Source organism: Zootoca vivipara, chromosome 9, assembly GCF_963506605.1.
Source record: "Zootoca vivipara chromosome 9, rZooViv1.1, whole genome shotgun sequence".
Taxonomy (NCBI): Eukaryota; Metazoa; Chordata; class Lepidosauria; order Squamata; family Lacertidae; genus Zootoca; species Zootoca vivipara.
Window position 1 is genome coordinate 10,591,745 of NC_083284.1, and position 25,765 is coordinate 10,617,509.

Below are 25,765 nucleotides of genomic sequence, written 5' to 3' on the forward strand. Positions count from 1 at the left end.
GATACAATCTCACTAGAGTCCTGCAAGTAAGCAATACTTTCTTCTCTCTGAGATTCAACAAATCGAGCCACTTCCAGCTGCTTTTTAAAAGGTTTCAGCCAAGATTCCCCAGCTGCCCTTAAATATCTGGGGAAACTGCATCACGTGACAAAAAGGTTATCCTCTGAGTGAAGGGTCTGCTCAGACCTGCAAAAATGCAAGGAGAGGGAAAAAGCCAGTCGATGGGCTGGGAAGCTAGCAGCCTTCAAATGAATGGAAACCCTAATAGTAAACTCAAACAGCTGGTGCTACTTCTTAATGTGCAATTGATCTCAGTAGCCTCCTGGCTTGGGCTCCTTGAAATATTTGGTCCTTGCTTCTTTTATTTTATTTGGATTTTGGAAAGCAGCACAACCAGCAAGGCCGGCCGGCCAATTAAATTAAATTTAGATGTGAATTTAATAGGCCTGCAGCAGCGAAGTGCTCCTGATGGGTGGGGCTGGAAGCTGGTTCTCTGCTGTAAACGTTTAATTTCAGCAGGCGTTTCTGGGACACAGCAGAAAGAAGCAGGAAAGCTTAAAGAGAAAGCAAAGCACAAAATGTAGGAGGGCCACTTCGTTTTCTGTTCTTAGGTTCAATTACTGTTTCGTGGCTGATATTCTCTCAGGGGGACCCAGGTGGCGCTGTGGGTTAAACCACAGAGTCTAGGGCTTGCTGATCAGAAGGTCGGTGGTTCGAATCCCTGCAATGGAGTGAGCTCCCATTGCTCGGTCCCAGCTCCTGCCCACCTAGCAGTTCGAAAGCACATCAAAGTGCAAGTAGATAAATAGGGACCGCTCCGGTGGGAAGGTAAATGGCGTTTCCGTGCGCTGCTCTGGTTCGCCAGAAGCAGCTTTGTCATGCTGGCCACATGACCCGGAAGCTGTCTGCGGACAAACGCTGGCTCCCTCGGCCTATAGAGCGAGATGAGCGCCGCAACCCCAGAGTCGGACACGACTGGACCTGATGGTCAGGGGCCCCTTTACCTTTATTCTCTCAGCACAGTGGACATTCCAGTCTGCTGCTTATTCCAACAAACTTTACGGGCCCGCAAAAACACTATTTTAAACACTGGGAGCTGCCTTACCTAACTTAGTATTGTCTACATACCCTCCAACATTTCTCTGATGAAAATAGGGACATCCTCTTCTCCCTCAAGAACCCCAGCCAGATGGGTGGGGTATGAATTATTATTATTATTATTATTACTCCTGCATTTGATCTCGCCAAACACATAAATAGAATACACACCTACAGTGGTCACCTTGAGCCAATTACAAGCTCTCCCGGGAACCTGCCTCGCAGGATTGTTGTAAAGAATAAATGTGCAAGGGGAGGGATCATATGCTACAGCTTCTGCAGATAAATGGAATGAAATAAAATTTTAGCTGAAAGCTGCCTTGAGTCACTGTCTGGGAGAAAGGTGGAATATAATAACAGTAATAATGAAAATGATGGAAACTGAGAATGCTCAGGAACAGACCAAAGAGTAAATCCTATTGAACTCAGTGGGAATTAGTTCTGAGTAAAAATGCTTAGGATTGCAGTATAAGGCTACCCAGTCTTTACCCAGTTACCTGGGAGCAAGCTCCATTGATTACTGTGGGACTTACTTCTGAGTAGACAGTGCACGACTCCATTTACAGTAAAGGAATCAACACTCCCTGCATTTCCTAAGAAACGGCTGGCTCCTGGAGCATTGCAGTTAAAGAATTTAGAGTGGATTGGTGACCTTTTCCTCCAAAGGGCTTCGTATGCCAGTGCCACCATTCTTTTCATTGGGTGCAGGTATTTTATTTTCGGGATAAACGGGGCTCCGTTTTTGCACCCACACACGCCCACTTTTAATTGTTCCAACTTGCGTGTTCAGACCCAGAGACCTCCCCCCTAAATAAATTCACACATGGCTCAAATTTTAGTTTGGTTTTTGGCAGAATTCAGGCCACAACTTTATTGATTACAGAAGGTGAGTGGTTGCATAGGCTCTGGTTCGACTAGCTCCCTGCATCCTTGCAGGTAGCACTGACCCAGGGCACCATAGGTCATGCCAAGGGTGAACACTGGGATAGGCAAAAAGACTATGTCTGTCACCCAGATGTCCCCCTGGACTCAGGCATGAGCACAACCCCCTCTCAGGGGTTGACCAAACCATTTGAGTCCCTGGATTCCTTTAACAGAATACCCTTCACATAGGGATGGCGAGAGCGTTCTCCCATCCCTATCACCTGAACCAGTGCCTACCCACCACATGAGCACCCGTGCTCGCTGCCAACCACTCACACCTGTAACTAATCCCTTAACTCCACGGACACGGCGGTGAGCCATAAATCATGCCCAATCACAGACAGATGAACCCCATCAAGCCTGTAAAGGGACGCATCACAGAAGGTAATGCCCGGGTGTCGGATCGCTGACCGCCCCAAGGCCAGAACCTTCTTTGCCACTGTGCTCTGGACGTACCTCCTGGCCCTCTCGTTGGCAGCTGGGCGTCAGCTACCTCGCCGCACACATTGCTGCAACAGCTGCAACCAAAAAATTTTGAGTCCAGGAAGAGCTGCCTTGAACTCTTCCAAGCCCTCCTGCATGCGGGTCCGCAGGCTCAAGCTTCCAGCAGAGTACTTAAACTGAAAATACTCAAACCAAGGCATACTTAAACCGAGGTATGACTGTAATCCACTTTCCATTACTTTCAATGGGAAAGTTCGCTTCAGGTTAAGTAGGCTTCAGTTTAAGTACTCCACGGACTGTCTGGAACGGATTAATCCACTTTCTATTACTTTCAATGGGAAAGTTCGCTTCAGGTTAAGTACAGACTTCCGGAACCAATTGTATTTGTAAACCGAGGTACCACTGTAATAATTAACAAAGGAGGGGAAGAAAACAATTGGAGGGAATTGGGGGAAAGAAGGGATAACGGAAAGTACTCACCAGGACGATCCGTCGAAGGTAAATCTCTCTCGGCTGCACAGAGGACACGCTGTTAGCTTGTTCCGAATGCATGCACTGAAAGAGGAAGCTCTGGGTCACATGCATGGGTCCCTCGATCCATTTGGACTGCGCCCCATTGGCCAGATTGAACCCAACATCGAGGGACCTACCAATCGGGTGTTGTGGCTGACCAATCTTACCCACCCGCAACACAGGAGGTCAGTCTCCAGGTCTCACCGCAACATGTGCCCTCTTTTAGGGAGGACACGATATGTGGAGGGAGGGAAAAGGGAAAACTGGGACATTCCAGGATCAAATCAGAAACTGGGACAGCGTCCGTAATGCAGAGGCTGGGTCTAGAAAATCAGGACACTTGGAGAGTCTGCACTGACTGGCAGTGGCTGTCCAAGGTTTTGGATGAGGGACATTCCTAGCCCTACCCAGAGATGCCAGGAATTGGACCGGGGACCTTGTGCATGCAAAGCAGACATTCCATGTCTAAGCTACAGCCTGACCCCAGTCGCTTTGGGGTAGGGTCTACTGCGGCAGAGTGCTCTGCCTGTGTGTTCGTCCCTCAACCCGTTTTGGTCCTCAACCCCAACCCACCAGTGGAATGTGGCCCTCAAAGGCTTCCCCCCCCTCTCCAACCCCCCCCCACAGTCCCATTTTTCTTTCACATGTATGTTTTGATCTCTGAAGACATAAATTCAGGATAGGTAAAGGTGAGGATAAATGAAGGTTGATCCAGAGAGGTGACAGACCCAAGAGAAAGGGAGCTGTTTGAGAGTATGCAGATTGAAAATTAAGAAACAAGTGTGATAGAAGGCGATTTTATCTATCTGCCTTTGTGTTTTATTATACTGTATTATTTATTTCTTTTCTCTCTTTCTTTCCTCCTTTGCTCCTTTATCCTTCTTTTTCTGGGTTGTTTTTTTAAAACTAGTTGGGTTTTCATTGCATCAGATGTTGAAAACTCTTAACAGTATTTTAAATGTTTGACATTTTATTATGTTTTTATATTTGCTGGAAGCCACCCGGAGGGGCTTGGGAAACCCAGTCAGATAGGCAGGGTGGGTGGGTAAACAAACAAACAAACAAAACAAACAAATGAATGCAGCTCCTGATCTGAAAATTGCCCCCTTACTCCCTGTTACAAAATAAAACCATGTGAAATGACATGTTCTGAAGAGCACAAGCTGTGTTTATTCAGACGTAACAAAACAGTGACCCGGGACTAGCATAATCTGAGAAATCGGAGGGCTTCAATCTTGACGTTTCCTTCCACCGCAATGTACTTGATGTTCTTCATGTCCAGCCATTTAGGGAAGATTGTGTTGGGGTTGTCAGCCAGCTGCACCAGGATCTCATAAGGGGAAAAAGTGCAGGAAAACTGCAAGAAATAAAAGGAATCATCATGACCAGCGGGGGGATACCGCACACTTTAAAAACAAAACGCACGTCCCGGGCAGCATTTGAAAGCTTTTAAAGGAATGGTTCCAGGCTGCTCTGACGCCAAGTGTTGCAGCCTATGGCACATCAGAATTGCCTTGCACCTCCATTTTCACTCTTATCTACAGAGAGTTCAATAAATGCCATTCATCCAGGTTAACTTGTTGGTATGGGTTGATTTTCTGCTAGTGATGCATTACTTGTTTGTGCCAGAAGCTACGCATTAGATATTAGGGACCCAAATTCTGAGGAAGTCCTCCCCCCCCCAACAGAGATTAGATTTACAAGCTAGATTTCCATAGGCAACAACAAGTTGGTTTTTAACACACAGTTTAAAAAATCCACACAAGTACTGCTCACAGGGGCGTCGCAATGGGGGGCGATGGGGGCAGTACGCCCCGGGTTCCACTTGGCACCCCCACCCCTGCGGCTCCCAAGCCGAGCCTCCAGCCTCCCGGTAAAAAGTCTGTGCCAAGCGGACTTTTAACCGGGAGGCTGGAGGCTCGGCTTGGGGGTCGTGGGGGTGGGGGGGCAAGTGGCCCCTCCCCCGCACCACGTGAATTGGAGTCGCATGGGGGCGGCGATACCCCGCTAAGTAACACGCATGCGCAGAAGGATGCTGCGCATGAGTGTTACGTAGCGGGGTATTGCCGCCCCGCCGCGCCTCCAAAGCCGCGCGCCTCCAGCTACAAAACTCCAGGTACAAAACCTGCGCGGCTTTGGAGGTGCAGGGGGGCAGTGATACCCCGCCATGTAACAACGCATGCATCGTTACGTAGCGACGACGCCCCCCCCGTGCATGGCAATTTGCCGCCCCAGGTGTCGCGGCGCCTTGCTATGCCCCTGACTGCTCACCCATGCCAGGCCCCCAAACGTTGTTCTGCACACATAAACTGAACCCTGCCATGTTACAAGGAAGTACCCCCCTGTTCACAGGGGAACCTGGAGTTCACCAGATGATGTTGGACTATTGGTTTCGTTGTGTCTGACTACCGGTCATGCTAGCTGGGGCTTATGGGAGTTGGGAGTGCCATTTCATCTGGAGGGTTGCAGGTTCAGCACCCCCAAAATACTCCCTCCACAGGGGAAACCCCACAGAAGCCACACACTTGCCTGCTCCATTCACACACACCCTTTGATATCGCTGATCTAGTGCAGTTCCGGGGGCCACAATTTAAGGAGGATGTTGACAAAAGCTGGGATGTGTGCAGAGGGGGGCAACCAAGATGATCAAGGGTCATGAAATCAAGCCTTATGAGGAATGGCTGAAGGAGCTGGGTATGTTTAGCATGGGAAAGAGGAGACTGAGAGGAGATAGGGTAGCCATCTTCAAATATCAAAAGGGCTGTCATGTAGAGGATGGAGCAAGCTTGTGTTCTCCTGCTCTGGAGGGAAGGTTATGGCAGTGTTTCTCAACCTTTTTTGGGCCACAGCACACTTGTTCCGTGAAAAAAATCACGAGGCACACCCCCATTTAAAAAGTTAAAGAATTTAACTCTGTGCCGCCCTATATTGACTATATAATTATGACTGTAAGAAACACTTGCCAATTGCTGTGTTGGTTGCAATCTCCTGTAATAAGGCTTCACAAGCCATCCGGTGGGTCAGCGTTGTGCATTGGCGGCCGCCAGGCTCGTTTGCACTGAGCTTTGGGAAAGAGGAGGAGAAATATTGCTTTCCGGCGGGTCAGTGTTTCCTATTGGCAGCCGCCAGGCACGTGACAATGCAAATCGCCCTTCTCGTCGCCGCACGTCGCGGCACACCAGCCAGCGTCTCGCGGCACACTAGTGTGCTGCGGAACAGCGGTTGAGAAACGCTGGGTTATGGACTCTCCTTCCTTGGAGGTTCTTATGCAGAGGTTGGGTGGCCATCTGCCATGGAGGTTTTAGCTAAGATTCCTGAATTGCAAGGGGTTGGACTAGATGACCCTTGGGCCCCTTCCAACTCTAAGTTTCTATGATACCTCTACAGCCAAGTGCTCACCTTAAGTTTGCGACTTTGATTAAAAGGGAAGTCTGTTATCCTCTCTTCTTTCTCCCACACCCCATCTCGTTTGGACATGCAGATAATGGTGCTTGTGTCTTTGTGGTTGTCAAAGCGCGAGTTGAAGCGAAGGACGAGATTGTCAGAGTCTTCACCCAGATTCACGCAAAACCTTTAAGAGGATGACCAATTGGGGGGGGGGGGACATGAACTCAGGATGAAAGGTTTACTGGTTACTGCATTGCAGGGGGGTGGACTAGAATGACTAAGGTCCCTTCCAACTCTAAGATTCTATGTTAATCTATGATGACTTCAGTAGTATTAACCAGCCATTCATTCAATTTACATCCTGCCGTTCCTCTTGAAGCGTACCAGTAGCAGCAGCATCTATGCTGCCCCCTATACAAGCAGAAATAAGCTCCCGGTGGCACAGGGCATCAGTGCAATTGGCTGTTAATCAGAATCTTGGTGGTTCAAGCCCACCCAGGGGCAACAGTGGGCAGGATTCCTGAATTGCAGGGGGTTGAGCTAGGTGACCCTCAGGGTTCCTTCCAACTCTACAATTTTTGGATTCGAACTCAGGACTGAAGGGCCACATTCACACCATACGTTTAGAAACAGCAAGAGCTGGAACAAACCGCCTCGGAGGGCATGGGCCATAGAGCTAACTTAACAGTAGAAATTGTAGAAAGATTTTGACAGGTTTTTCTGAACACCTGGGGTCAAAAGAAAGTCATTTAAAAGAACAGTTGTTGAGGCATTTCATTCGAAATCTTCTAGACAGAGCCAGACAGAGGATGATGACATGTGGGGGCCCTGCCCCCCCCACAAATCCTGACTACGCCCATGTTGGAAGATGGCCTCTGAAAAGGAGCCACTGCTTAAAAAGTTCGTCAATAATAATAATAATAATAATAATAATAATTTATTATTTATACCCCGCCCATCTGGCCGGGTTGCCCCAGCCACTCTGGGCAGCTTCCAACAAAATATTAAAATACAGAAATCCATCAAACATTAAAAGCTTCCCTAAACAGGGCTGCCTTAAGATGCCTTCTAAAGGTCTGGTAATTACTATTCTCTTTGACCTCTGGTGGGAGGGCATTCCACAGGGTGGGTGCCACTACCGAGAAGGCCCTCTGCCTGGTTCCCTGTAACTTAGTTTCTCGTAGCGAGGGAACTGCCAGAAGGCCCTCGGCGCTGGACCTCAGTGTCCGGGCAGAGCGATGGAGGTGGAGATGCTCCTTCAGGTATTCTGGACCGAGGCCGTTTAGGGCTTTAAAGGTCAGCACCAACACTTTGAATTGTGCTCAGAAACGTACTGGGAGCCAATGTAGGTCTTTCAGGACCGGTGTTTTGTGGTCTTGGCGGCCACTCCCAGTCACCAGTCTAGCTGCCGCATTCTGGATTAGTTGTAGTTTCCGGGTCACCTTTAAAGGTAGCCCCCACCTAGAGCGCATTACAGTAGTCCAAGCAAGAGATAACTAGAGCATGCACCACTCTGGTGAGACAGTCCACAGGCAGGTAGGGTCTCAGCCTGCGTACCAGATGGAGCTGATAGACAGCTGCCCTGGACACAGAATTGACCTGCGCCTCCATGGACAGTTGTGAGTCCAAAATGACTCCCAGGCTGCGCACCTGGCCCTTCAGGGGCACAGTTACCCCATTCAGGACCAGGGAGTCCTCCACACCTGCCCGCCTCCTGTCCCCCACAAACAGTACTTCTGTCTTGTCAGGATTCAATCTCAATCTCAATGCTCAATGCTCTAGGTGGGAATACTCTTCTCAGGCTTAAAATGCAGCTAGGTCATTCTGTTTCTGAATTTGGATCCAAGATGGTTCATGGGAAAACACATCCAAACAAGAGGAATGACAGGATAGAGACAGATGCTGCCGATTCTTTATTCCTTACCCACCTTTCACCCTAAGGGCAGATGGCAGCATTAAGAACACAACCTTAAATGTTCTATTCATAGAATATATAGAAATGGGAAGACTGACAAACAGAAGAAGAGAATGGGGGTGGGGAGTATTTGAAGATTGGAAATATTTTATAGATTATTTGGAAATGTATCTGTAAACCCATCAAAAAGTTAACAGCAACAAAATCCATTCAGCAGTAAGAGATATTGAGATATAAAGTTGAGAAAGAATAAGATAGAGGGGGGAAATTAGAATATGCGGTGGAACAAGAAAGTAACAAATTGAAGAATGGAAGGGGTGGAAGCAGAGTATTAATTGTGGTTTGTTTTTGCTTTTAAAAAGTGAAGTATTGTTATTGTTTCATGCGCAAAAATGAAAACGATAAATTGGGGGGGAGGAGAGGGAAATAAGAACAGAGTGCTATAGAAATGGATGGATGGATGAATAGATACAGATTGTGGCTAACACAAGTGTAAATGCTATTTCCCAAATCAGCAGTGGGAGCACATTGGATGTGGAGTAAATGGGGGAGCTTGTGCAGCCTTACTCGTTGGGATACGGCAAGGTCTTCCCTCTCACTTGAATGGTGTCTCCGTGGTCAAGTTCAAATTCAGTGACAGTCAATTTCTGCAGAAAGGGAAATTAGACACACATTGAGCTGCAGTGGTGGCATGGTGGGATTCAGCAAAGAAAGGGGAATTGGGGAGGGGGTTTCGATTCTCTTACGGTCCTCAGATTGGAGCAAGACTCATCCCGCCGTGCATCAGGGTTCAGACACGAATCCTACAATACAGAAGGAAAGTAAGCAGCTGGCTATGAGTCCATAAACGAGAAGCACATGCATAACATACAAGAAAGAAGATTCCACCTAAACATTAGGAAGAACTTCCTGACAGTAAGAGCTGTTCAGCAGTGGAATTTGCTGCCAAGGAGTGTGGTGGAGTCTCCTTCTTTGGAGGTCTTTAAGCAGAGGCTTGACAGGCATATGTCAAGAATGCTTTGATGGTGTTTCCTGCTTGGCAGGGGATTGGACTGGATGGCCCTTGTGGTCTCTTCCAACTCTATGATTCTATGATTCTATGATCTCATTTGTTAGAGCAGGGGGAGGAAAGCTTTTCAGGAACTGACTCAGGAGTTCTTAGCTGCTTAGGATCAGAAGCCTGAACTCCACTGCACCTCCAAAGTTTTCCTCCCTCTGCCCCCCATTTTATTCCTTATTCATTTAAAAAGACAGCATTGGTTCGAAGAACTCTGTCACTGGGCAACGTAAAAATACTGTGAATAAATTCACTCAAATATGCATTCTGCCAAACCCACATTTTCTGTGACGTCCTTACTTCAAACCAATCCCCTTTGAGCACACTGTTATAAGAATTTTAAGGTCTCAAATATAGAATGAATATTCATAAATGCACACATATCTAAATATATGAATCATGTGTCTGAAATACTATGGGAGAGCAATCCTGAAGTCATTTTGACTCTCCCAATGACCTCAAATATTCCTCTGCTGTAAGGGAGGCAAATGGGGAAAGCCTTCCTATTGTCTTTTTGCTTGCAAATCCTGTCTTAAGCAAGTAAATGATGTGTTTTCTAAAGATAAAAAAGTAGGTTTTGAAGGGAAAAGGTCTAAATTTCAGACAGAATTGTTGGAAGGCAGAGTGAAATTGTTGTCAAAAATGTATAATTTTTTGTTAGAATGGTATACTAAAGATGAAATGACTAAGGAGGTGATGATAAAATGGGCAAAAGATTTTGGGCATAATATTGAATATGATGCGTGGTTGAAACTTTGGAATGAAACAATGAAATTTACTGCATGCACCGCCTTGAAAGAAAATGTTATGAAAATGATGTATAGATGGTATTTAACACCAGTAAAATTAGCTAAGATGTATAGGACAAGTAGTAAAGTATGCTGGAAATGTAAAGCAAAAGATGGACAATTTTATCATATATGGTGGACATGCAAGACAGTAAAAAGATTTTGGGAAAATTTGTATAACGAGTTGAAAAAGATATTTAAGTATACTTTCACCAAAAAAAACTGAAGCGTTCTTATTGGGACTAATGGGCGATGAGATTGCTAAGGGGGATCAGAGACTATTTATGTATGCCACAACCGCGGTGAGAACTTTCCAAAAGTGGAAAACGCAGGATGTACCAACTATTGGGGAGTGGCAGACAAAAATGATGGACTATGCTGAACTGGCAAAGTTGACCTGTGGGATCCGAAACCAGGGAGAGACAAAGTTCCAGAGAGAATGGAGTAAATTCATTGACTGTATGGAGAAAAACTGTACAACTTTAAAGACACTTGCAGTACTGAAATAAATCCTACGAAATTGGACTGAGTTTGCAAAAAAAAAAAAAAAAAACCTGCGAGATTAGAGTGAAATAACAAAGCCATATGAAGGGAGGGAGGGAAGTTACAGCTCGGCAGAGTGAAAGGAGATTAGATGAGGAATATATGATGTAATCAATGAGTTTTATTTTTGTGTATGTGTGTTTTATGTTTTGTCTAATTTGAAAATTGAATAAAAATTACTTAAGAAACAAAAAACAAATCCTGTCTTAAGGCCACATTTGTGTATTGAATAGGGTGAGCCTGTGACCTGGATTCAGGTACAAAAGTATTTACCATCACAAAAGAATGGCCAGGCTGCCCACGTAGAGCAATCAGTGACCATTATCAGGTATCCTGGCAGACAGGATTTCTGCTATAGACCGCCTCCTAAGCTGTAGACCACCTCCTTGTGTGATGTATGTACCGTATGACGTTTTAGTGGCATGGTCTTGGGCTAAAGTGTGGGCAATTTTAAAAAGTCTATATTAGGGTTTGTGAACCATTGTTCAGGGTTCTCCTCCCTCCTGCATGTGATGAGTGGGGACCCTGTTGCAACAGTTCCTTTAATAAAGATCAGGCTTACTAGCTCGCTTTGCTTCTCAATATTCTCTGGTTGGCCTCTGTTATTTTCTCCCTACCAATAGGGAACCCACCTAAGGACTCTATATGGGCTCCGGAATACCCCATAAGGGAAAGGGAGCAGTTTTTCTTATAATACAAAACTACATTTATGCACCCACTTCCCATTAAATTACACTGTACTTGCCTTTCCCATGGGCAGATTTTTGGATTGCAAGCTGCTAGGGACAGAGACCAGTCTTTTTTTAAGCTCCAGAAAGCTTTGTGTGTATTGATGGTATTGCATTAACAGGACTCACACACACACACCCCGACAAAGCACAAACAACATTTAGCAAGGAACTAGAAGCAAGATACAAAAGGACTAACAACACTTGTCATCTAGGAAACATGCCAACTCTTCTCCTGCAATAACAAGCTACCTATTAACCCTTTCAGTTTTCTAGAACTGCTCAGTCCCAGCAGCTTATACTGCAGCCTCCGTGTGAACAATCTCCTATGCTAACAACCAGAGAACCGCTGAAACTCACACAATCCATGGGATACTCTTGCAGGAGTCCGACCAACAAGTAAGCAACTTTCTCTTCTGCCTCAGTTCTGCAGTTCTAGCAGAACAAGCCCCAGCTGCTTTAAATAGCTGGGGAAACAGCATCACCTGACAAAAAGGGTCTGCTGTGAGTGGGTGGTCTGTTCAGGTACCCAGAAATGCAAGGCAGAGAAAATCTGGGTTGATTAGCAAAAATCACTGATATGTTTAAACAGCTGTTGCTAGTTTGCTTTGCCGGCCCTCACCAACCTTTTGCTTTCCAGGTGTTTCGGACTACAGCTCCCATCAGCCTGAGCCCTCACCTGTGCTAGATGGGCTGATGGGATCTGTAGTCCAAAACACCTGGAAAGCACAAGGTTGGCAAAGCCCGCTTTATGCAATTGATTATCAGCAGCTTCCCAGCTGGCACTCATTGGAACATTTGCCCATTCTATTTTTTTACTTTGATCTGGGTTTTGAGTGCCAGCAGACCAAAAAAGGCAGGTCAGCAAACAACTGCGCCAAGGAAGTAAATGGTCTTCAGTGGAATAAGGTGATTGGTTCATGGACGAGTGAGGATTTGTACCAGGTCTTGCCTGTTGTAGTCTGGAATGGCTCTAACCACTACACCACACTGGCTTCCTACCAGCTGCTGTTACTATAGAACTGAGTACTTGCTAGTCTAGGCCAATGCAGAAGTGTCCCTTCCCACATCTTCTGGAATCTGGAGAAGCCTCAGCTGTGGACACAGCAAATGTCAGAGGGGTAGCCATGCTAATTTGCTGCAACAAAGGGAGAGAGTCACTTAACAGGCCCTGTCAGCCAGTGGCATAGCGTAGGTTGCCAGCACCCGGGGCTGTGCAGAGGGCAGAGTACACATGCACATTCAACTTCAACTGCCTAACGGCATCTGCGTCGCCCAGGAGATCGTAGATAAGCAAAGAATAGTTTTTCCGTTGTCTTGAGAGGTCACTTCCTGGTTCGCATGGAGAAGCCATTTTAAAGAGAGTCCAGCAACGGAAGCATGCAGCTGTATTGAGGCAGGGGTGTTAAAATTTTGCACCCGGGGCAGCTGTCCCTATGGCCCCCACCCACTCTATGCCACTGTCTTCAGTGGCTGTGCAAAAGGACTTTCACCACCACTATGTACCACCCAAATTGGCTCGGTGAGAGTCAGGAGAACCCCCAAAAGAGTGTGATGGAGAAGGAAGGGATTGTTCCATCTGACAAGCTGTAAAGTTTGTGCAGATGAAGCATTTGTCAGAGTGACATGCTGAATTCCACCCAAAGTATCTTGTGACTAGGGAGAATTTTGATCGAGTTCACATTTAAAGGTTAACCCACCCATCCAGTTCCCAATTTCCAAAGCAGTAAAAAGTGTGTCTCTTTTAAAAAAATAAAAAATCTCATATTACAGAATGTTGTTGTTTAGTCGTTTAGTCGTGTCCGACTCTTCGTGACCCCATGGGCCATAGCACGCCAGGCACTCCTGTCTTCCACTGCCTCCCACAGTTTGGTCAAACTCATGTTCGTAGCTTCGAGAACACTGTCCAACCATCTTGTCTTCTGATGTCCCCTTCTCCTAGTGCCCTCAATCTTTCCCAACATCAGGGTCTTTTCCAAGGATTCTTCTCTTCTCAATATTACAGAATAAACAGTATTAAAATGGATAGCTCAGTTGGTTAGAGCATGGTGCTGATAATGCCAAGGTTGCAGGTTCGATCCCTGTATGGGGCAGCTTCATATTCTTGCTTTGTGTGGGGGTTGGACTAAATGACCCTCAGAGTCCTTTCCAGTTCTACAGTTCTATGATTCTATGAAAATAAAAAAAACCATCTACCCTTTCCAAGACATGAGGTCAGATTCTTACATCCTTTAGTTATATTTAATAATAATTTTAATAATAATTTTATTATTTATACCACACCCATCTGGCTGGGTTTCCCCACTCTGGGCGGCTTCCATTTGTGAGACAATTCCAGTTACCACATGCAAACATAGCAACCCAAACATTTTGTAATTAGTGGAGGAGGTCCCACTAATTTTTCCGTACATGATAAAAGTACACCAACCCACAAACTGTCTCTTTGACCAAGGAAAATATTGTGGTCTAAGGTTTCACTATAAAAATATCACCAGGGTTTGGTTTCGGTTTTGAGAAATAATTTGGAGTTGTAGCCAACATTAGTCCTACTCTGAGGTATTAATAGACTTGGTAAACTTAAGCCCATTAATTTCACTGGGTCTTCTCTGAGTAGAACCTAGTTGCACACAATCCTTTACCGGTGTCCAACGCAAGAGGTAGCAAAAAGGTGAACCCACTGGTCTTGCATCAGTGCGATTTACATCTTCAATCCACAGTTGAACATCTGTTGCAGCAGGTGTTGCAAATTGTGGAGTTGCCAAATTTCGCACTCCGGTTCTGCAGCTGTGCCTTTAACAGTAGCTTTTACATGCAGCAATTGGCAGGTGAGAATTGCTAAGCTCCCTGCTGTGAAAAGCTCATACAGTCCAGAGGTGCTATTAAAGGCACATTCTGATGGTTTCCTAAAAATAGAGCCATCTGAAGGTTGTTCAATGCCTGGGTGGGTTGCAGGGATGTTGGGGAGAGAGAAGTGAGAAGAGAAATGAGAGGGAGTGAGTGAGTGAAACAGAGAGTTTAGTAGAAATGATAGCTAAAGTAGAGTGTGTGCTAAAAAGAGGAAACAGGAGTGGGTTGGCAGGAACTGGGCTTTGCCCGCATTGGCAGAGTGCGAATAAAGGCCACATTTTCCACTGAGAAAGGAAGCAATATTTCTGTCTGGGCTGCACCACCTCAGCTTGGTCAGATGACAGAATTCACCTGCATACAAAAGATTCCCTCTGCAGACTCAGAAGAGGACAGGATTTCTGTGCCTTTAATTGCCCTGCTCTCTTTTGAGTCTGGAAACCTTAAAGAGAAACCAGCAGATGCTTTATTTAATTTCCAAGCAAAGGGTCTGCTGGTTTCTCTTTAAGGTTTCCAGACTCAAAAGAGAGCAGGGCAATTAAAGGCACAGAAGTCCTGTCCTCTATTGAGTCTGGCAACCCTATTGAAGACTAACGTGTTGCAATGATGGCCAAGCTACAACCTCTCTCATTGCCTGCTGGCATGTTAAGTCTCTTGGCTGGGAGGGATTTTAAAAATAATAACAAACAGAGAAGCCTGAAGTAATTACTGTACTACCTGCGGTCTGAAGTGGTGCAGCCTAGATTTATGGCCTTGTGGAAAACTAAACCTAAGATGCACATACAAAAAAGGAATGCAAAACAATTAGTTGGGTAGCCATAAGACCTTTTACTTCCTGAGGCAATTGTGAGCGCATACCGGTACTTGCACAGGGATAATCGGTAGTTCATGCAATCAATGTTAACCTCATGACTAGGTCTGCAAGGAAGGATTTTGTATTGTGCTTTATCACTAGTTTTATCCTGTGTATTTTTATATATTCTTGTTCCTGGCTTATATATTTTATATTAAGTTTAGAAATTCATTTAATAAATGAATTAAAACACAGACCCCTACAGCTTACACCTAGTTGTCTCTCTCTGAACTCTAACAATGCCTCTTGGTTGTCTGGATGAGGACCAGGGGGAGGTCTGTGAACGCACCTAGAAACTACCGTACTGTTCAAAAGCAAGATTTATATTTGTTTCTCTGCCCACTTTTGCCCTGACTCCACCCACTATGGACATGTAGCCCTCACAAAGTTGCCTCATCCCACAGGGAATGCATAGCTGCCAAGTCTCCCGTTTCCCCCGGGAAACCCCCGTTTTTACTTACCTTTTCCCGGTGGTCCCCTGTATCACTTCGTCTCCCGTTTTTCTCTGTTATTTTCTCCTGCCAGCGGCCATTTTTTTCCTTTCCGATTTGCCCTTCTATGGGCACAAAAAATGGCCGCTGCCGGCTCCAAAAGTCGCATCTACGACTTCTGGTGTCGGCGGCGGCCATTTTGGTGCCCATAGATGGGTGGGGCGACACCGGAAGTTGCGTCGACGCACTTCCAGTCATGCGAAGAAGCTACTTTTGAAGCCGGCGGTGGCCATTTTTGGTGCCAATAGAAGGGCAAAGTGACACCGGAAGTTACGTCGACGCAACTTCCGTTGTCACACAGCTGCCGGTCCCGGATTCTGCAGTCCGGGACTTGGAAGGTAAGGGAATGCAATGTTCGGACTGAAAAAGTGCCACCCGCCACCTGATATAAAATAAAACCATGTTACACTGCCCATTTCAAATAGCCAAGTTGAATTTATTCGGACATGTTACAGGACTGCAGGAAATCAAGAGCCGAAGAATTTGAGGCCTCTGATTCTGAAGCCTCCTTCCACCGCTATGTATTCAAGGACCCTCAGGCCCAGCCGGTTGGGAAAGGAGATCTCGTGGTCGTCATCCAGGAGCACCTTGATCTCAGAATTAAGGAATGTGAAGGAAAGCTGCAAGGAGCAGAGAGGGAGCCATCAACACAGGACACTGAACAGTTTTTTAAATGACCTGGCAACATTTTAACTTCTTAAATTGGAACCATCTCCTTCGGGAGGTGGTGGACTCTCCTTCCTTGGAGGTTTTTAAGCAGAGGTTGGACGGCCATCTGTCATGCATGCTTTAAGTTAATGCATACAGACTGCGCATGTGCAGCATCCGGGGTGCCGCCCCCGTTACCAGCTGGGCTAGGTACACCCCTGTCTTGGGGTCCCTTTCAACTCTACAATTCTACGATTCTAAGGGAATGGCAGACACTGTTGTCAACAGTGCAAGCTAGTGTGGTGTAGTGGTTAAAAGCGGTAGACTTGTAATCTGGGGAACCGGGTTCGCGTCCCTGCTCCTCCACATGCAGCTGCTGGGTGACCTTGGGCTAGGCACACTTCTCTGAAGTCTCTCAGCCAGGTGTCTGTTGTGGGGGAGGAGGGGAAAGGAGATGGTTAGCCGCTTTGAGACTCCTTCGGGTAGTGATAAAGCGGGATATCAAATCCAAACTCTTCTTCTTCTCTTCTTCTTCTTCTTCTTCTTCTTCTTCTTCTTCTTCTTCTTCTTCTTCTTCTTCTTCTTCTTCTTCTTCTTCTTCTTCTTCTTCTAGCCATTCTGGGTTTCACTTTCCTGACAACAGCACCAAAGGCTGCTTTGACCCCCAAGGCCTTTCCACTGCTGATGAGTCTGTAGTACATCAAAGCCCAAGGACCAGAAGAGCAGCATTTTTATGCCTATCCGCATACCGTAGAGCCACTCATACCAAAAGTGTGTCCACCTGACTTGCAATATGTGTGTGTGTGTGTGTGTGTGTGTGTGTAAGTGCATAAGCATTGTAATAAAAAACACATGGAATTCATAAACATCCACAAAACAAAGGCAACGATCATTTCATTTGTGTGCCCTTGTAATTAAAAACGGGACACAATTGTTGTTCAGACAGGCCAGGTCCCCCAACACTGGCATTCCAGTTGTTCTGCACATATAAAAGGAACCCTCCTATGAAACATGGAGGCGTCCCACTTTCCCATGTGCCAGGGAAAGTAAACTTGTCCCCCCTCCAGATGTTGTTGGCCTGTTGGTTCCATCATGCCTCACCATCAGCCATGCTAGCCGAGGCTGATGGGATTATAATGTCATCTGGAAGGCTACAAATGCTTCTCCCTCGGAACAGGGAACTCCAGGAGAAGCTGCCTGCCTGCCTCCATTTGATCTACTGCTCAGACCTCACCTGAACTCTGCCGCCTTGCTGAAAAGGGAACTTGGAGATGCTCTCCTCCTCTTTCCCCCACACCCCATTTTCCTTGGAGTTGCACACAATGGTGTTCGGACACTTCTGGCGGTGAAAGCGCGGATTGAAGTAAAGAACGAGGTTATCAGGGTCTTGGCCCAGTTTCACAACAAATCTTGAAGAGGTTTGAAAGTTATGAAAGAAACAAGAATAACAAACGTGAGAGGCTTACTGGACTTCAGCTGCAACAACAACAGGGCCCCTCTCCTAGGGGTTCACATGCTTGCCATGCCGTAAGAATATTGAGAACATTCTTACATGCCACTTCAATCTCTGACGGGTGTGAGACTCCAGGGGTTTCAAGCGCTTACCAAGGGTTCGCGTTTCCTTCAGAATGAGGTGCAGCAGAGACTGAGGTTCACAGCATTAACACCCCCTTTGCTTCCCCCTTAGATGCAGCCTTGGATTCAAGCAGAAATCAGGCATGGCTCTGGCTTCCCTGGCTTCCCAGCTTCTAGCTTCTAGGTCACATAACTCAACTCTCTCTCCCAGTCTTTGTCTTTGTAACTACCAGTGAGTTGAGTGGGGGGGGGGGAGCACCCATTTGACCTCTGGCACTGAGCCACTTCCTTTGCTACCTGAATGACCCATACTTTGGGCCATTAGGAATAAGCAGGAATCTCGCCTGGCTAGTCTAGGAATTGTATCCATGCTGGATCCAAGAAGTGGAACGCCCTCCCATCAGATGTCAAAGAGAAAAACAGCTACCAGATTTTTAGAAGACATCTGAAGGCAGCCCTGTTTAGGGAGGCTTTTAATGTTTAATAGATTATTTTATTTCATTTCTCTGTTGGAAGCCACCCAGAGTGGCTGGGGTATAAATAATATATTATTATTATTATTATTATTAATTATTATTATTATTATTAGGGGACCCAGGCATATAGCCTAAAAAACCCACCTCAAATTCATATATTGTGCTGGATTTGGGCTTCATGAAAACACTTTAAAAATTAAAAATAAAGCAAGGTTGTAGTCCTCATGGTTGCAGAGATTCAGGAATTATCTACCTGGAGCTTGATATAGACCAATGATGTCTATATCAAGGATGGAGCCCAAGATCTGCATAATGTGTCTGCCAATCCCTGTGACTCTTAAATTACTTAACTCACAACAATATCCCACATTCCCCATTACGTAATTTACAACAGCCTTGTAAGGAAGGCCAACATCCCCCTGCTGAAGATGAGGGGGCTACGGGAAGGCAACTTGGTTCATGGGACCAAGTAAGATACTGTATGCAGGTTCTAGACAAGGATGCTATAGGAAAGGCATCTTCAAATGTTTTGAAGGGCTTGCCATACTGATGGAGCAAGTTTATTTTGTTGCTGGCTACTGCATTCCGTAACCTGGTACCCTCCAGATGTTTTGGAAACTCCCTTCGGCCCCAGCCAGCTGGTAGGAACAAAGCCAAGGAAGAGGATTTCACCTACACATTAGCACAGGGGGTGGGGCACCTGTTTAAGCCCAGTGGGGAGGTGCTTTGCATTCCTTTCTAGGTAACATGGCAGTCGCAAGCAGTGCCAGAGGCAGAAGAGGGTAGGCAAATACATTTTACTTTTGTACAATAGGGCATTTTCTCCATACACAGCCCTCTTGCAATCTCTCTCCTAATTTACTCTCCATTTTAAGGGTGTGGGCTGTAGTAGGAAATCAGGTAAAAAAAATGAGAGGATCTGTGTCCTACATCCTGCCTTGTTTAGAACATGATTCGCCCTTCCATGCCCTATTTTAATAAATCCGGTGCTTCGGCATTCAGCTTAAGATCTTGGTACAGGTTTTAATTGCTATGTCCTGGACGCATGACCTGGGCAGAGCTTGCCCGGCATACGCAAGAGATTCTCCGTTCTCAGAAACACGTTTAAGGGCTATGTACACAGTGTGCCTACACCCGAGTTCCCGGAGACATGTGATATTCCCCCCCTTCCCTACTCACTCTTTGGCATCTGGCAGGATCCTCCCTTTCACCTGGACCATGTCTCCATGCAGGGCTTGGAAATCAGTGGCAACCACTCCCTAGGGGAAGGGGAAACAAGAGACATTTTTTCAGCCGCAGTGTTGGCAGGATGAGATTCAGGAGGGGAAGGGGAAGGGAAATTAATGTGCTTACCGTTTTTGTCCTGGAAATAAGGTGAGCCCAGGGACCACTGAGCAGACTTGGCGGTTTCTGCAAAAGGAGGACAGAGGGAAGCCGTCGACAGAGACAGACACACAGACAGACAGACAGACAGACAGACAGACAGACAGACAGACAGACAGACAGACAGACAGAGACAGACAAGAGCACAGATAACATTGGTTAGTGCAGTGCTAGGGAACCTGTGCAGCAATTTCAACACTCAGGTTAATAGAATGAGCTGCTTCCAGGAACTCTGCTTTAGGGCAGCCTACAAATACAGTGGTGCCTCGCAAGACGAATTTAATTCGTTCCGCGAGTCAATTCGTTTTGCAAAAAAATCCGTCTTGCGAATCGCGGTTACCCATAGGAATGCATTGAAAGTTCTTTTTTTGCCCATAGGAACACATTAATTAAATTTCAATGCAATCCTATGGGACACCGTGATTCGCCAGACGAATTTTTCGCAAAACGAATTCGTCTTGCGAGTCACCATCAGATCGCAAGACGCATTCGTCTTGCAAAAAAATCGTCTTGCAGGGCATTCGTCTTGCGAGGTACCACCATACTGTAAGTGAACCATAGAATAGATGACTTAGCCACATTCACTCAAATACAGATGTTTTCAAGCCCTTCTCAGATCCCACATTTTCCTGCTAGGTCCTTTATTTATATAATTTCTATCTTGCCCCAGTGAGCAGCTGACCTCCTGCATTTTGCAGTAGCTGCTGCTTCTGGACCTACCTTAGAAGCAGTATAATGAAATTTGGAACATATTCACAAACATATGGTTATAAATAACCCTACATGTATTTGGATAACAACGACATTTATATGCCTGTATTCTAGAGAAGCACTTGTGGAATTGTAGTTGATTGCATACATAGTGATATAATACACCTTCTTTTTCTCTTTATGACTTTTTATTTTTACTTTATTTTGCTCAATTGAAATGCTCTCGATACAAAATTAAAATAAAAGAACCCAGAAGCAGCAAGAGAAACAGAGGCAAGAAGTCAGAGATACTGTATAAGAGTTAGCAGCTGAGATACAATCATGCTCCTCCCTAGAGAGAACAAGCCTCCTATTAACCCTTCTAATTTTCCAGCCTAGTTTTATTGCACTTGGTGGTATTACAGCTTCAATAGCAACTGCCTCCTATACTAACAACCACAAAAATGGACATACAAGACTCACGGACTGCATAATGATCTCTTCCAAGGGTGCAGCCAAAGAACCAAAACTTTATTTCTTCCAACCTCTGCGAATGAAGCCCCACTTAAATAGCTGAGGCTTGTTTTCAAGGTCCTTTTAAACCGCATCACGTGATAAAAAGGGTTTGCAGTGAGTGGAGGGTCTGCTCCTCTCTCTAGCATTGCAAGGTGGAGAAAATCAGAGTCAATAGGCTAAACAGCTGGCCTGTTTCTGACGACTGGGAACCGGTGCCGGATTTACGTATAAGCTAAACAAGCTATAGCTTAGGGCCCCACTCTCTTTGGGGGGGGGGGGGCAAACAATTTAAAGGGGGAAAAACTGGGTGTACATTTCCAAAATATAAGAAAAAAACAAATAAAATGGCTTTAGATACCTATTAGGTCCAGTGATTGCCGAAGAAGAAGAAGAAGAAGAAGAAGAAGAAGAAGAAGAAGAAGAAGAAGAAGAAGAAGAAGAAGAAGAAGAAGAAGAAGAAGAAGAAGAAGAAGAAGAAGAATATAGCTTATATTCAACAGAAAAACCAGCAACAATTTGTTGTTGACATATAAAGCTGGACATATAAAGGGCTCCATTACCTTCAGTAGCTTAGGGCCTAAATCTGACCCTGACCCTAAATCTGACCCTGCTGGGAACACACCTGATAAGCTCAAACAACTGGTGCTGTTTCTTTACGCCAGCCTAGTACCTCCAGATCAGGCACCCCAAAACTTCGGCCCTCCAGATGTTTTGGACTACAATTCCCATCTTCCCTGACCACTGGTCCTGTTAGCTAGGGATCATGGGCAGGGCCGGTGCTAGGGCTTTTTGCACCCTAGGCAAAACACCTTTTGGCGCCCCCGGCACATGAGTCAGGACGCGTGCGTCGTGCGTCATGACGCATTGCTGACGCCCCTGCGTTCCCTCCATAGGCAGGAGGAGCGCAAGCCAAAAGAAGAGTGAGCGGTGGAGGTAGCAGCAGCGCCCATAGCTGAAGGCTCAAGGGCGTAGCCAGGATCAAAACTAGGGGGGGGGGCAAGCCATGATCATTTAGGGGCGGGGCCACAAAGTGGGAACGTGGGCGGGGCTACAGGGCCAGCTGGCCTGACGACATCGTGGTGGTGGCAGCGGCGGCAGCGGCCACCTTGTGCTTCTGGGGCTGGCAACGGCGGCGGCTACCCTGCTTGGCTGGAGAGGACGGGAGGGTCGGGCAGGCAAGAGGGGGTGACAGGGTGGGCGAGGGCAAGGCAAGGCACGGCCGCAGTCATGACGGCTCCAAGGCGTTGCTGCATATCAGCATAATATTTCAACCATGTTGTGGGTTCAAGCCCCACCTTAGGAAAAAATTCCTGCATTGCAGGGGGTTGGACTAGATGACCCTTGTGGTCCCTTCCGACTACAATTCTATGATTCTATTGATATATTGCCATAGCATATGCATCATTCTGCTTTCTTGAATTGTCCTACTCCTAGGCATAGCAGCCAACTCCTAGAGGCCTAGGTGCCTCCCCCCCCCCAATTACTAGTAAATACCGTATGTGAAAGAGTCATCCCCCCATGTTGATGGGCTTTCTATGTGGGGCTTATCTGCCCCCCCCCCATATTTTATTAAGAATGGAAGAGGGAGGGAAGGAAGGAAGAAATAGAGAGAGGGGTAACTCATATTTGTGGGTGCCTCTGGGTGACGCTGTGATGCTGGAACTCTGCAGCAAGAGGACGGGAGGGTCGGGCAGGCGAGAGGGGGTGGCAGGGCAGATGAGGGCGAGGGAAGGCACGGCCGCAGTCACGACAGCTCCGAGGCGTTGCTGCATATCAGCATAATATTTCAACCATGTTGTGGGTTCAAGCCCCACCTTAGGAAAAAATTCCTGCATTGCAGGGGGTTGGACTAGATGACCCTTGTGGTCCCTTCCGACAACAATTCTATGATTCCATTGATATATTACCATAGCATATGCATCATTCTGCTTTCTTGAATTGTCCTACTCCTAGGCATAGCAGCCAAATCCTAGAGGCCTAGGTGCCTCTCCCCCCCCCCAATTACTGGTAAATACCGTATTTGAAAGAGTCACCCCCCCCATTTTGATGGGCTTTCTATGTGGGGCTTATCTGCCCCCCCCAGTATTTTATTAAGGATGGAAGAGGGAGGGAAGGAAGGAATAATAGAGAGAGGGATACCTCATATTTGTGGGTGTCTCTGGGTGATGCTGTGAAGCTGGAACTCTGCAGCAAGAGGATGGGAGGGTCGGGCAGGGGAGAGGGGGTGGCAGGGCAGGCGAGGGCGAGGCAAGACAGGGCCGCAGTCTTGATGGCTCCGAGGCGTTGCTGCATATCAGCATAATATTTCAACCATGTTGTGGGTTCAAGCCCCACATTGGGGAAAAATTCCTGCATTGCAGGGGGTTGGACTAGATGACCCTTGTGGTCCCTTCCGACTACAATTCCATGATTCTATTGATATATTACCATAGCATATGCATGATTCTGCTTTCTTGAATTGTCCTAGGCATAGCAGCCAACTCCTAGAGGCCTAGGTGCCTTCCCCCCCAAAAAAGAAATTACTGGTAAATACTGTATTTTAAAGAGTCCTCCCCCCCCCATTTTGATGGGCTTTCTATGTGGGGCTTATCTGCCCCCCCCCCCCAGTATTTTATTGAGGATGGAAGAGGGAGGAAAGGAAGGAAGAAATAGAGAGAGGGATAACTCACATTTGTGGGTGCCTCTGGGTGACGCTGTGATGCTAGAACTCTGCAGCAAGAGGAAGATACCGGTACACCTGTACAGGAGCCTTGTAAGCAGCTTTCTCTCTGCTTGATTTACAGCAGGCACGTCCAACAGGTAGATTGTGATCTACCAGTAGATCACTGGATGTCTGTGGTAGATCACTGCTAGATCACTGGCACCCCTAAAAAAAGCTCACCCAAATTTTTCCTCCTCCCTAAAAAAAGCTGAACTATGACCTGAAGCCCTAAACAATAATGGGCCTGCCTCCCTCCTAAAAGAAGCTCAACAAGTTTGACCTAAACCCCCCAAAACAGGGCTTCCCTTCCTTAAAGAAACTCAACAGCTTTGACCTGAACCCCCCAAAAGGGGGTAGATCACTCCCAGTTTTTAACTCTGTGAGTAGATCAGAGTCTCTTGGGAGGTGGCCACCCCTGATTTACAGTATACAGATGCAGGAGGAGGGGCAGACTGGAACACCAATGCTTTTTATAAACATCACTGTGTCTATCAAAGGTCCAGCCCCCCCCCCCTTCTTATTCACTTCCTTTTAGCCTTGCAGGGCCACCTTAGTCAAATTGAATCCTCTGCACCCTCATTAAATCGCCAATAGAACTGTTAATGCGATCCCTGAATGCCCATTAACAACTCCCACTGAATAACAATAGGGTGAATAGGGTGGACCTTGCCTGAAGGGATATTCTGCTCCATTGTCTTAACTGCTTAAGTACTGGTAGCCACTTTGCTTTATTTATTTGATGTGTTTTTGTTACAGCTGTGTTCCCGCCCCCAGCAAGTGGAGAGCTGCTCTTGCTAAAGCAAAGCCCTTTCCACTTCAGTTTTTGGAGGGGCAAAGTATTGGTTATGGTCTGTAAAATACAATAATTTTTTGCTTCTAGGGGGGGCAGCTGCCCCCTCCTGCCCCCCCTGTCTACACCCATGTGAAGGCTTCAGCTACGGGCGCTGCCGCCACCACCACTCACTCGCTGCAGCACTCAGGAGCTCACAGCGTCCCTTCCATAGGTGGGAGGAGCGCGAGCGAGCGCTGTGGGAGGGCGGTGGTGGTGTGGGGGTTTTGCGGGGCAGGCTGCCCAACGCCCCCTCCATTTATGCACTCTAGGCGATTGCCTAGTTTGCCTAAATGGACGCACCGGCCTTGATCATGGGAGTTGTAGGCCAAAACATCTGGAGGGCCACAGTTTGGGATGCCTGCTCCAGATGTTTGAGAATACGGCTTCCATCAGCCTGAGACCTCACCTGTGCTCAGGTGAGGTTGATGGGAGTTGGATTCTGAAACCAATGGAGGGCACACTGTTGGCCAACAGCGCCTTATGCAATTTAAATCAACAGCCTCCTGGCTGGTAACCATTCAGACATTTGTTCATTCTCCCTCCCTGCCTTTGATCTGGATTTTGGATGCCACACAAGCAGAAAAGCAGGCCAGCCGACAACTGAGCCAATGATAGGAAAGAGCTGAGATGCCCATTGCTTTGATTGGTCTTCAGTGTGGAAGGGATGGAGCACGGGACTGCTTCGTGGCTGAGTGAGGATTTGAACCCAGGGCCCTCCTGTTCTAGCGCTGGCACTGTTGTGAGTTTGTGAGGGGCCAGATCCCCCCTAAATTCCTGGGTCTGATAAAAGCTAGAATGAATCAGTGCTTGTCGGGTTAAGCTGAAAGTTAGACCCAGCTTTCCGTGTCCACCTGGGAGAGGAGCCATCAGGAAGAACCATCAAGGGGTCATTACTGAAGTGGCCAAGTCATGGACCTAGTGAAACAGAGAGAGAAGCCGTCAGCAAGGCTATGTGCTCTGAGTAGTTAGCAAAACACAATGCCAGAGCAGAGAGAGAGAAGTCCCAGGTTGGCAGTTTGGATAGCAAACGGGAGTAAAGTGTCCTTTTTGCAAGCTGGGTTGGGGGGCAGGGAGAAGGGGGACTGTCTGTTTTGTGCTGCACAGAGGGTCAGACACAATGTTTGGGGTCTCTTGGAATCTGAGACGGCAGCACTGGAAGGAACAGGACCCTCCTGGGATGCGAATGCCATCTAGACCAATCTCGCCATCTAGACCCAGGTTGTATACAGTGATACCTTGGTTTACAACCATAATCCGTTCTGGAGGTCCAGTTGTAAACCAAAACAGGTTGTAACCCAAGGCGTGCTTTCACCAATGGGGCCTCCAAAAATAATAATGGTTGTAATAAAAAAAATGGGT

At 46.8% G+C, this 25,765-nt stretch overlaps 2 protein-coding genes across 2 annotated transcripts; both read right to left on the minus strand.

Annotated features, from left to right (window-relative positions):
* Nucleotides 1–4,180: 4,180 nt before the first annotated feature.
* On the minus strand, nt 4,181–11,766 carry LOC118083484 (16 kDa beta-galactoside-binding lectin-like). Its single transcript, XM_035111965.1, has 4 exons — nt 11,758–11,766; nt 8,849–8,928; nt 6,379–6,550; nt 4,181–4,336 (listed from the first exon to the last, which is right to left on the minus strand). Exons 1-4 carry the CDS (start codon nt 11,764–11,766, stop codon nt 4,181–4,183), a joined length of 417 nt encoding a protein of 138 aa, XP_034967856.1.
* Nucleotides 11,767–16,052: 4,286 nt separating this feature from the next.
* LOC118083485 (16 kDa beta-galactoside-binding lectin-like) lies at nt 16,053–20,849 on the minus strand. The gene is made up of 5 exons (XM_035111966.2): nt 20,841–20,849; nt 19,638–19,694; nt 19,464–19,543; nt 17,468–17,642; nt 16,053–16,205 (listed from the first exon to the last, which is right to left on the minus strand). Exons 1-5 carry the CDS (start codon nt 20,847–20,849, stop codon nt 16,053–16,055), a joined length of 474 nt encoding a protein of 157 aa, XP_034967857.2.
* Nucleotides 20,850–25,765: the final 4,916 nt, after the last annotated feature.

Bases quoted from the DNA above. Each gene is read 5' to 3' on its own strand.
- LOC118083484 (XM_035111965.1), bottom strand. The intron at 6,551-8,848 runs GTAAGGCTGCAC...ATCCTCTTAAAG, and splicing joins ACCTTGCCGTATCCCAACGA to GTTTTGCGTGAATCTGGGTG. The intron at 4,337-6,378 runs GTGAGCACTTGG...TATTTCTTGCAG, and splicing joins ATCAAAGTCGCAAACTTAAG to TTTTCCTGCACTTTTTCCCC.
- LOC118083485 (XM_035111966.2), bottom strand. The intron at 19,544-19,637 runs GTAAGCACATTA...CCCTTCCCCTAG, and splicing joins TTATTTCCAGGACAAAAACG to GGAGTGGTTGCCACTGATTT. The intron at 17,643-19,463 runs GTGAGTAGGGAA...AACCTCTTCAAG, and splicing joins ATCCTGCCAGATGCCAAAGA to ATTTGTTGTGAAACTGGGCC.